Here is a 12,056-nt window from a genome sequence, read left to right as displayed (position 1 = left end):
CGCCCCCTGCAGGGCCGCGCCGGGAGGCGCCGCGGGAGCGGGCGGGACGGGGGCGGCCCCGGGGCCGGGACAAAGCCCGGGGCGGCGGCAGGGGCACCGCCCATCTCCCTCCGCCCCAGATGTCCCCCCCCGCCGGAGGGGAAGGGGGGCGGGCCGAGGCGGGGCCGGGGCGGGCGGAGCGGGGAGCGAGGGAGGCGCCGAGCGGGGAGAGCACCGGGCGGGGAGAGCACCGGGCGGGCTGAGGCAGCGGCGGAGCGGGGTGGCCGCGGCCCTGGCACGGCGGCGCCCGGGGGCGGGAGCCCAGAGGCCGGGCGGAGGAAGAGGAGGGGCGCGGGCAGCGGCGAGAGGAGCCGTCTGGAGCAGCCGCCGCGCTGAGGCGGCCCCGGAGGTGAGCGAGCGGCGGGAGGAGGCCCCTGCCCGGGCGGGGCTGACACCGGCCCCGGGGCTGGGGGTCCCCGCCGGGTGCCCGTGCGGAGCCGGGTGTGTGCGCGGCGGAGGGCGGCGGGCACGGGGCGCGGAGCCGGGGCAGGGCTGGGCGCTCCCAGCGGCTCGGGGTTCCCCGGACGGAGGGGGTCGCGCGGCCGGGCGGCTCCGCGCCGTGCCTGGCCGGGCGGGCAGGGCAGGGCAGGGCAGCGCCGAGCCCGGGCCGGCTCGGGCGGTGGCTCGGTGCGCGGTGCCGGCGGGGGTGCCACGGCGTGACCCCCGGGGCTGCCCGGCGCCGCTGCTGCCGCCGCGAACAAAGAAGCGTGCGGGGAGTAGCGCTGCCCTGCTGCTGCTGCACAAAGTCCCGAAAACGCCCGCAGCCGACAGCAGGAACGCGGGGTGAGGAGAGGATTCGCTGGTGGAGCCTCGCTAGGAGGAATGTTTCTAGCATGGGAGGATATATTCGGTTCTCCTCGGGAGAAAATGCAAGACTTGCTGTGGTTTTGAGGCCACTGTCATATCTGCTCATTGTTTGTTGTTGGGGATTTTTGTTTGCATGTGGCTGATCACGCCTTGTAACGACAAATTTTCTTTAAAACGGGTCTCTTGATTAATTCAACAGTATTAGGAAGAATAAGGAATTCGAGCCCTTGACTTTGGTCTTTGTTGTCTGCGTTTGCAGCTGACTGAATTATGACTTGCGTGTAGGGTTAAAAGTGCTGTCTCCTTTATTTCAGAGCTCTAGGGGAAGATGTTGTCTCTTCTGACATCTTGCGATTGAGATACCTGAGAACAGGTTCAGTAAGAATCAAGTTCCTGAAGAAGACACTACGAATGTATTGAAATAAGAAGCTGTAAACATTTCCCCCCCCCCCCCCCGTCGCCTGTGCTGCATGAGAAACCGTAATGTGAAGCACTTCTCGGACACTCTCCCAGATGTATGAAGTCTGCAAAGCTCGCCGGCCGGACTGGCTTCTTTAGTCAGTTGTACTTGCCACGTTTGTGGTGTGTATATAGTACTCTGAAGAGAAATCGCTTTTTTTATGAAATTCCCAGAAGGAACATTTTATTATGGACAGCTTTTTCTGTATGTATATCCAGAGAGATTAATGCCTGGAGTTGAAAGGCGTTCAGTATACACTGCGAAGTTGGCTTTTCCTCAGCTTTTCCAGATGCATTGTCTCCCCTGTGCACTGGGAACACGCACAGCTGCCTGAGCCACAGATGCAGCCATGGGGCTGCGTGAACTTGTGAGCCACGCCAGGAGTCTCGCCCAGGGCTGGTCCCAGCCGCTGCTGCACGATGTCAGCTGAGCTGTGATGGTGCCGTGCTGGTCCCAGCACAGGGCACAGATGGAGTGACACCCGTCCTGCAGAGGAGAGGCTGCTGAGTTTTACCCTGAGCAAGGGTGCCCGGTTGCTGTCACCTCTGCCAAGTTCTGCGCACAAGATCGTCCCATGCCGGGATGTCTCCCCGCTCCTGAGGTGCTGAAGATGTGCTGCAGCTTATGACACGTCCAGGAGAAGAAGCTTTATAAAATGGCTCAAACCAGCTTGCTGCAGGGAAAGCAGTTTTACTGTAGGGAGTGGGTTTTCCACAAGCTTCAGCACTGCCTCCAGGAGAAAGCGAGCTGCGGCGGCAGCGCTGCCAACAAACCATCTCTTGTAGCCAGTCCTGGGAATAACAGCGGTGTTGTCTCCGGGAAAGGAGCTGCCTGGGGTGTGCTGCTGGTAGGAGGGCCCGGCAGTGGCAAGACAGCCCTGTGCACTGAGTTGCTGTGGCCAAGCTCACCTGCCAACCTGCAGCGAGGCTTGCATCGCCAGGCGCTGGCCTTCCATTTCTGCAGGGCCCAGGACTCGGACACGCTCTGCGTTGGAGGCTTCATCCGAGGGTTAATCACACAGATATGCCGCAGCGGACTGATCCAGGGCTTCGAGGACAAACTAAGAGATCCTGCTATTCAAAGCCTCTTGCAGCCCGGGGAATGCGAGAGGAACCCTGCTGAAGCGTTTAAAAGGTAAAAACAAATTAAAAAAAAAAATAAAACGACAAAACAGCCCTATTGAAAACAAACCCAAAATAAAACAAACAAGAAAAATCTGCTGTTTAGGTCTTCCTTCCAGTGAGCCTAAGATGCAGAGAGTTTAAAACATGTTTGTGCATGGCTTGTTATCTCAGTCAGAGCGTGCAGACTTACCATGGAAAAATCTAACTTTGTCGTTATAGCTGACATAAATAAATATTTACTTTTAAAATAAAGTTTATTATTAATAGTGAATTTATTTACATTTGTGTGTTAGTACCCTCAGATGTAACTGGATGTTTTGGAAAGACTTGAAAGTAAGTGACTTCAGAGTGGAAAATAGCTATTCCATGGTCTCTGTGTGCCATAGAGGTAGGGCAGTTGTCCTTCACAGACCTGGAACAGACCTTACAGGACCCTTGGAAAAGCTTCCAATAACATGCTCTGTCTAAGAGGAAACTGGGCTAATGGATCTCTGGGTCTGATCCAGCACATCGGTTTTATGTTTGTCTAAAAATATGTGGTAGGAAAATGTCAATTAACTCCTTATGTTTCTTCTCACAATATGCACAGATTGTGTCAAATCTTTATTGCTGCTTCTTCTGTAAGTACTTCAAAGTGTTGATGGGATCAGGAATTGATCAAGAAATTGATCAGCCTGCCCCTTAAGAGGTTTGTCAGCTGTCTAAGCTGAATGGGAAAGAAACAGACTTGTTTTACTAGTGTTCCCTAACAAACCATAGTCTCCTGAGTATGTCACTGATAATTCTGTTTCTGTGAGTATAAGGGTGTATGAAAGGATTAATTACATATATATAAGTGTACATCCATAGATACACTTGGAACAATATACAGTCTTGAGCACAGCCTGTGTCTATTGGTCGTTATTCCTTTGGGTCACAGTGAAGGAAAATTCATGAAGGGTAAGGCTTGTCTTCATCAACAGAGCTTCAGTTGAATGTGTTGCCAGCATAAAACTTGTCTGCAACATTGGTTAAACTGAATTTTTTTTGGTACTGTGTAGTGGGGTAACTTTTTGTGGTACTAGAGGGTTTATTGCCTGTTTCCAGTTTAAAATTCCTCTCCTCTCTTTTTTTCTTTCCTGCCTGCTAGGATTGTGGAGGCAAGCACTGAGGTTGAACTGTGGTGCTTGCTGTCATTGTCATGGTGGTGTAAAAGTGCCTTCTAGTTCTGGGGGTTGTTATGTCCTTGCCTGCTGAATAAACAGGATGCATGTCCACATTGTTCTCAGCATAGTGTCTTAAAGCAGATACTCTAAACCGAGACTAGTTCTGGATTTTTTGTTTGCTGCTAAGCGAATATGTAACTTGTAACAGCTATTAGGGTCCTAATTTCAGAGGTATTAAGCCCTCTTAAATTCTAATGAATAAAAACTGGGTGCAATTAAGTGTCTATAAATGGAACAGCAGACTGGCCTTCTAGCTTCAGGCAGTCTTTTAAAATCATGAAAGTGGATTAATCTGGTGTGTAAGAGCCTGTTTATGTTTAAAAGTCCATTACAGGGAAATCTGACTAATTTAGTACAGCCAAGTTCTCAGTAAGAGCTGGAATCCTTCCTCTCCTGAAAGTGATTGCTTACTGCACTGAACAGGAGCTAGGTGAATGTCTTTAGACAAAAATGCAACCTAAAAATATAAAATACAAGAGATATTTGTTTAGACTGATTTTTATAAACATAGGGTTTATAAATGATGGGCTGGTTTGAGGAGGTCAATATACATGGTTCTTGGATTTGTACTAGAAAAATAAAATAAAAACAAGATCCAGCAATGGTCATTTCCTTCTCAAATTGTGCAGCACTGATTGTGAACCCCGTTATTACACTAGAGATACTTATGGGGTAGCACAGCAGCTTCAGTCAAGGAGGTTTTTCTTTTCACCCTTCATGTATTCCCTTGCTCCCACTTATCCTGATCTCTTGCTCTCAAAAGCAGCTGTGGTGGCTGCTCTTGGTGCTCCTGTTTGAGATTTAAGGGAGATGGGTGTTGGAGACAAGGGAATATAAGTTTTCAGCACTGTGGCAGGGGACCAGGAGGTGGCTGCTCACAGCAGCACCCTGGGCTTGTTCTGCTGGGTGAAACAATCTCCACAAACAAGGGGCACTTGGCCACCCCCTTCCCACCATGAGACTCCTCAGTCATTTGTTTGAGTGACCTTTTGCTAGCTTATGAATCGTGCAGGGAATGTTTTAACAGAACTATAATTTAGGATGTTCCGTGGTTTCTAAGCCTTGCCACTGAGCACTTCGATGCTGGGCTCTGTTCAGAGTTTGTTAAGTGGAGGCTGTTGTGGTGTGAGATGAGTTCTAGGAAGACTTTCCTGTCAGATGATTGCATCTCTCATTGTGTAAAGGCACTGAAGAAACACAAAGTGCTTCATCGATTCTTGCCTTATTTCAGTTTATTCAGTAGAAGAGGAGAGAGATTTTTTCTTTAAAGGCACTGTCAAATTTTTGCTCTGCTTTTCACAGCTGCTCCAGACCCAGCCATGTATTCATGGCCTAAAATGGAAAGACTTCTCTTCATAAGTGCTAAACAAGATGATACCACTCTATTTTTGTGCTGATTGTCCTGGAAATACTGAGAAAGAAAAGCTTCTTAATGTCTGGTAACATGCTAGTTTATAAACAATGTAAAGTTTGTTAGCTAAAATGGTGACATGTTTTCCTGAAGGATGTTTCTTAAATAGATTTTCAGCAGTCCTGATGGTCTTAGTGATACATGTGCAAGCGATGACCCTCAGAGTTAAGATGTTTCTCACACTGTTTAAATGTCTCCTCTTAAAAACTTCTTATGCATTTATAAGCTTTAAATGCCCTAAAAATTCTTTCAGGGGCAGATCTTTCAAAGAACCAGAAAGGCTGAATTATACAAATGTATTTAGCATTTTGAGTTTGTTGCTGCACTGACAGCTGAGAGAAAGAACAGCTACTTACATCCCTTGTCTTATCAGACACTCAGTGCTGGAGCAGAAAGCAGCTTAAAATGTGAGGGAGAGTGCTGAACCTCACACTCAGATTTTCAGTGAAAGTAAAGCAGAAGGGAAGGAAAAGATGTTACAGACACCAGAAGTTAAGAAATTATGTGATAAACAAAGAATTTAATTCAAAAGTACCATTAAGCTCTTCTTCCCTGTTGATACAGAAAAGTTAAATTCTGAATGATTTTGTAATGCTGTCTCTAGGGTTGTTTTGGTTTTGCTGCAGCAAGTTTGTGCTCCCAGTGATTTGGTAGGAATACAGGCAGATACCACTTATCCAAGGCCATGAGGGCATAGAGCAACTCCGATATAAACTGTGGCAATGCTGAGATTTGTGCAAACCAGGCTGTAGAAAGGCATTTCCCTAATGTTCCTGGTTGATGTTTTCCAGGCAGAGGAGATGACATTAAACACCCTCAGACAGTAGGGAAAGGCACATCATTCCCATGGGCTGTGCTGCAGTTGGGATTATTGGTGGGAGGCAGAGCTTGCTTCATTCACAGCACACACAGTGTCTGTCACTAGGAGTGTGGGCATGGTTTGCCCTGCAGAGCTGATTCTTGTTTGCAGCCATTGCTCTTGAGTTTGAAAGATACCCATGACCATGAATTTAGAGGTGGAAGGTATTAAATAACATGTTTTTCAACTCCTACCAAACTCAACCTTCAGGGTGTGTTGGTCTAGTACAAACTTAAACCAAACTTTGAATTTTGCTTGAGTGTGTTGCTACAATTAATAAATCACCAAAAAGTGGTAAATTTCCACATCTTCCCCCTGCAGGATGATGCAGGTGGAGCTGCTTTGTTCTCATTCCCAGGTGAAGTTTCTTTCCATCTTCTAGGTGTCTTTTCAGGGAATTTCAAATCTTGTCAGACTTTTCACATCCTTATTCCTCACATACTGAATTTGGGTCAGTGGTGTCCAAGTGATTTTTTGCTTGTGAGGTATCCTAACATTTAATTACTAAAGTATTTCTCATGCAGCTATTTTAATGTAAGAGGCTCTAAGTGATTTTTACCAGGAAAAAGAATGAAGCTGTGAATTCAGATTTCCACTGTACTGCATTGCTAAAGATGCACTCCCATGCAAGTAGATGTCCCTGATCAGTAGAGACACAGAAAATCCAGACATTTAAAAGAAGTAAAGCCACAAAACCAAATCAGAAAGAGCTGCTGAACAAATCTATTACTCTTTTAAGAGCTTCACAGAAGTTCTCTGAAGCTGATGTTACATCCTCTTTACCAAAAGTGAATATAGGGAAGCTGTATCCCAGAGCTTAAGTATATATATTTTTTTTTCAGAAAGGACACCAGATTCTATGCATGCTGGTGCTAAATTCAGTGCAGTGGTTCCTTTTTCAGATTCCCAGAGTATCAGAGCTTTTCTTCTGTTTCTAACTCCTCATCTCTTCGTGAGCATCAGATTTGCCTTGTGATTTAACATGACGAATAATGTTAAGTGATTAATAGTTTTAAAGCTCTCTAGAATATGCAAATACCTGTAGACTTGAGTGTAAGAAAGAGGTGTGAGAGGTCATGTAAGGTTCTCTGCTGACTGCAAGTTTGAAGCAGGGGTTTATGTTGATTAAATTTGAAAGCCTTGTGTGAGTTGTGTGAGTCACTCCCTTGGACAGCATTGAAGTGCAGCAGGGCCCGTGCCAAGTGTTGTTATCTATGTAAAGTTCCTTCTGCCTGCTTGGAGAACTCCAAGGGGTTGAGCCTCTGGTGTTTTGTCTTTGGCAATGTAATGGAAACCTCATAAAGGGCAGAATTCAGAGGAAAAACCTCTGAGTGTCAGCCAGAGCTAACAAGTATTTCCTTCCCCCAGCCCTTCACCTGTATCGCCTTTCCATGCTACTAAGTTATTTATATTTTTCTTCCCTCTCCCCTCAAAAGTTGTGTATCGTCAGAAAGTTGCAAATTGTAGGTGATAGAGTTCTTACTCCTATCTAAATGATATGGGGGTAACAAGTTTTATTCCAAGTTCTGGATTCTTTGTCTGACAATGTACTAAAACAGTGGTTTGTTCAGCAAACCTTCTGTGACTTCTGTCCAGGGACTTTCAGTCTGCAGTACTGAAGTGCATTTTCCCTGCTTAGATGAGGGAAAAGATTCAGACATTGAGTTGTAAACGATGACAGATGAAGTGTGAAGAAGCTGTTCATTTTTAGAACTCTTTGTGCCATCTTTGAAGTCAGTAATATAATTAAAATTATAATGGGTTGTGTAGGCTTTATTGAGCAATTAACTAGTGAGCTTTTTGTTGGTTTGGAGTAGCCTATTCTTAATTGCAAAAATCTGAGTGCATTTTGGAGGAAATTTGAGATGAATTAGGAGTATCCTGACTTTGTAGGGTACAACCCTACAAACTTGGAAGTTTCCCTTGCTAGTGAATTAATCACAGTGTGTGCTTCTACTGCAGTTTGCAGCACCCCAGTTCCAAGACTGCTGTGAAGAGGTCAGAGAGTTAAAGATACCTGAGCTTGGGCTACTGGAAACCCAAAAGCTGCTGGTATTTCTATCAATTTTTACTCTAGAGGACATTAGTAATTCAGTATTAATCCTTCATAGGTGATACATGACTCAGTTTTTGTCACCCAGGTCTCAGACTGTCTGGGAGTGATCTACTTCTTTTTTTCTAATCTACTTCCTTGTGGAAAGGGCTGCTGCAGAGCCTTTCCCTGTGCTTCCAGAGCTTCACTACAATCTTGGGAGCTGTAGCTCTCCAGTGGTTGCAAGAGTAAATAGAGTTTGTTAGACTCTCTTAATTTTGTAGAGCTACAAATGGTAGAAACAAAGGCAAGCACTGACTGTATCCTGTGTCATGCCAAGAAGAATCTGAATGCATAATACATTAATTGCAAGATTCTTTAAGAAGTTAAACCTCCAGTGTGTGTGTTATGCATTTACCACCTGTAAAGTTCAAATGTGCAATTGACAATTGAGAAGGTTGGAAGGGGAGCTCAGGAAAATCAAGTCCACCATCTCCTTCACCAGACAGAAAAAGCTGAGGATGCTGCCTTCATCTGCTCTTATGCTTCACAGTTCTTCTAGAAAAAAAAAAAAAAATCCATATGTTACTCTGAGCTGGTTTCTCCTTGCTATAATCCAAGATTTTTACTACTTAGGATGTTCTCCAGAAACATGGAGAATAAATTCTTTCTTTCATTTTTGGGACAGCCTTTTACATCTTTAAATGCAGCTTTTTTTCTCTTTCATCTCAGCCTGAAATTCAATAATTCATTTTGTTAGTGTGTCCTCAGAGGTCACACCTAAGAATGTGGCATTAAAAATCCCTTACCTAAATAAAAGGGTTTGGTTTCTAAAGGGAATTTTTCTTACCAATGTTTGAGATGTGTATATAGGCAACATTCTACTTCTGTACTTTCCCAGATTTTTGTCCATTCCTGCATCTTTCACTTATGCTTGACTAGAATCCTGAAGCTAGTTAGACCCTAGCCCAGCAGATCTTGATCTAATAGAAGATTGAATTCTCCTTTTAGTAGGAGTTTTCAGTTAAAAACTATCTCATTACAGTTATAATCACGTTGTTTTGTTTATCTGTGGTTTATTTAATACTCAACAATGATGGAGGCAAGATACCAACTGAAGATCGTACCAATTTATGGGAGAGATGAGAAACTATTTCTGTAAGAGCATGCCACAAGAGGGTTAAAAAGAATCTGCCAACTCAGCCTGTCTTTCCAGTGGAGTTGCAGAAGGTAAATTTGCATCTTGACTGTGCTGGAACATCTAAGTATTTCTGTGTAACTGGGTCTTTAGGCTTTAACTGGTGCTGTGTTTCGTAGGAAACTCTGTGTTCTGGTGTTCTCCAGCCCATTAGAACCGCTGAGCGTTGCCTGAAGCTTAAGTACTTTGTGGCATGTTTCTCTTTAGGCTTTTCCCTTAAATCTGTGGAGTTAACGGGTCACATAGCAGCAGTCAGTGTTTCTGCCAGAGCAAGCTGTATGTTCCTCTTTCATTGTATGGAAGCACAGCCTACAGACTGAACATAATACCGTTTAAGGTTTTAACCTTTTCAGATTAAATTACCATAAGAAAGTTTCCCCGAGGCATTTTAGTAATGACAACTTACATAGACCTTTTTGTCTTCTACTTCTATAGGCATTAACATTTTGGCTTTAATCAATGTGGCTCAGACTTAAACCTTACAGGTTTTCCTATAAGCTGTTTAGTTAGATGGACCTTCATAGCAATTCTTACTTGTTAATTATTTCCCTTCCCTTCAGTTTTCTGTGCACATGTTCATAGCTTGTGCAAGGGTTTAGGTTTCTTTTCCTGTCTTCTTTTTCAATGAAAAAATGAAAAGGATTTGGTGGATTGTGAAGCAGAAAGGATGTAGTGTGTCTTAAATACTGGGAGAAGGTAGTATTGAAATATTGCCTCCTGAAAGCCATGACTTGAAGAGGTTTCGGTTTCTTGTGTGTGATGATGTGTAACAATACACTGGGAATGGTGAGAAATCTTCTGTCTTTGTCCAGGAGCAAATGTGTCTCCAATAGTTAATGTCTTTACATTTTGTGATTGAAGAATGACTGCTGAAAAAGAAATAACCAGGCCAAAAAGGCAGGAAAATAATTACATTGACCCAAGGGTTGAGTTGTACAGAGGTGTTCAAAGTATTGCAGAGGAGGTGCCAGAAAGAAGGAGATGGGTAAGGTTCCTGGTCTGCTTGTTAGCATCAAAATGTGAGAAAATAGTGTGAAAATAGAACTGAAAATGAGATCATGAAAAGAAGACAGTTGGGGAAATGTACATAATGAAGAAATAAAAGGGGCAAAACAATTGCTATCAAATTCCCCTCTCTGTCACATTTGCAGATAACTTCACACAGAGTGAGGACCGTGCAGGCAGGTAGGAGACATCAGACTTTTGGGCTCAATTGTGGTTGCTGCTGTTTAAATTGATGGGAGTGAGAGGAAGGCTGGAATCAAGGATCATATGTGATGAGTGGACTTTGAGTCCACAGACCACCAGCAGTGCCTTTTCCTTGGTTTTTTTCCTTTGTCATGTCCTAATAAGAGCTGGTAGTGCTTATGTGGAGAAGGGAAGGTGGGCACCTTGCATAAGATGCAAGTTGTGTGCTACAGATCTGTGATATCTTAGAACGTGAGAGAAGGAAGGGGCCCTGGCAGCACCTTATTTTAGGTCCTGGAAGAAATAGAGCACTGTTCAGAAGTTAAGGAGAGGAAAGGACAGGAAAGTACCAGCAGTGTAAAGATGACAGTAACAGGCAGGTAGGAATGAACCTCAGGAGGAAAATCTGTTCAGAGTGGGATTACAGCATGATCTCCATCTTAGAGCAGTTAATTAACAAGTCTTGGTTTAACTACATCAGCTCTCCTGCAGCAATAGTGAGCATGATACACTAAGCTGACTGTCTTTGCTCTACACTTTCCTGGAGTAGAGTTCAGCAGGACATTAGAAAAAAAGCTCAGTTTGAAGGTAAACTGAAGCTGATCCATGATAAGAGAAATTGTGTCCTGTAGGATCTTGGATTACCCTAAATGATCAAAGTCTAACAGATGGAAACTTCAGCAGTCAACAGCACAACACCAAATCATTCTGTGTTTCTATGCTTTTTTTGTTAATACCTTCTTTAATTTTAAATGGTGCTTTTCATCCACAGTAAACAATTTGTGTATGAATAATTGGAGGGAGGAAGTGGAAGTTGGGGTTTCTGTCACTTGTTGTGAGGCTACAAAAGCAGTTCCAGTACTAAATACAACAGTGCAGTAAGATTATAGAATCAGGGTTACACAGTGCTAACCTAACAGTGTTTCTTGAGAGTAAATTATGGTAACAATACAGAAAGCATCAATTGGAGCTTTACAGGCAAAACAGAAAAACTATATCTGCTTGGGACTGGGGATGGGGACCCAAACTGCAGGGTAGCTGATAAGGCCCCAGAGTGATGCCTGAGGAACATATGCTGTGAATTGTGCTTTGGGGAGTATGGGAGAATAATTCTGAATGGGACACACGAAAGCTGCTCCATCTGTTGCCTCTTCAACTAAGTGCAATAAACATTAGGATAGTCTGTTTTACTAAGATGGAAAATGAGATGGATAAAGATATGTGGTAACAAACAGGAAAGCTGTCTTTAAGTGTGCTTGACTAGGAAGGTAAATTCTCAACAGCTTTTCATCTGGTATTTGTGCAGAGGATTTTCTCAAAATGAGGTTGGGCAGTATAATCCTGCAATCAGTTCAGCAGTGCAAGTGTGAGGGCCTTTGTGATGGTGTGCAGGACATGAGGCAGGCAGGTGTGGAGCAGCTTGGTGAGGGAATGATGAAGACTTTAAAATGTCAGGTGTTGATTAGCCTGGTTCTTCCAGGCTGGCAGTTCAAGAGCCCCTGTCCTGAAGGAGCAGCTTAGTGCTCAAACAGCCACTGCAGCTCCTCTTCTTCCTGCTTCCCAAACAGTAATGTTGGGGGTTTTTTCCCCTTTGGAATGCCTAGGACAAATCTAATTAATTTGGGGATTGTCAGACTGAACTGCAGTAATGATGGTGGCTCTTTTATTGTGTGTATTAATCTACTGTATTCTCTTTTATGGGCATGGAATAATAGAACATAGTAAAGAAGCAT

General features: G+C 44.3%; 1 protein-coding gene across 2 annotated transcripts in view; it reads left to right on the top strand.

The window, feature by feature from the left end:
• Positions 1-312: 312 nt before the first annotated feature.
• ANKRD50 (ankyrin repeat domain containing 50) overlaps positions 313-12,056 on the top strand; it is a 39,439-nt gene continuing 27,695 nt past the window's right edge. Inside the window, exons 1-2 of one of the 2 annotated variants that reach the window (XM_063157085.1) lie at positions 313-388; positions 1,161-2,440. In XM_063157085.1, coding sequence (XP_063013155.1) covers positions 1,962-2,440 — 479 coding nt within the window. In that variant the 5' untranslated portion in view covers positions 313-388; positions 1,161-1,961. Of the gene's footprint in view, positions 389-413; positions 481-1,160; positions 2,441-12,056 lie in introns of those variants that run through there. The other variant, XM_063157086.1, reaches the window with a different exon arrangement.

The sequence above is a fragment of the Melospiza melodia genome, chromosome 5 (assembly GCF_035770615.1).
Source record: "Melospiza melodia melodia isolate bMelMel2 chromosome 5, bMelMel2.pri, whole genome shotgun sequence".
NCBI classification, from domain to species: Eukaryota; Metazoa; Chordata; class Aves; order Passeriformes; family Passerellidae; genus Melospiza; species Melospiza melodia.
The sequence above is the reverse complement of the archived record's forward strand: the minus strand, read 5'-3'. Positions and strand labels throughout refer to the sequence as shown.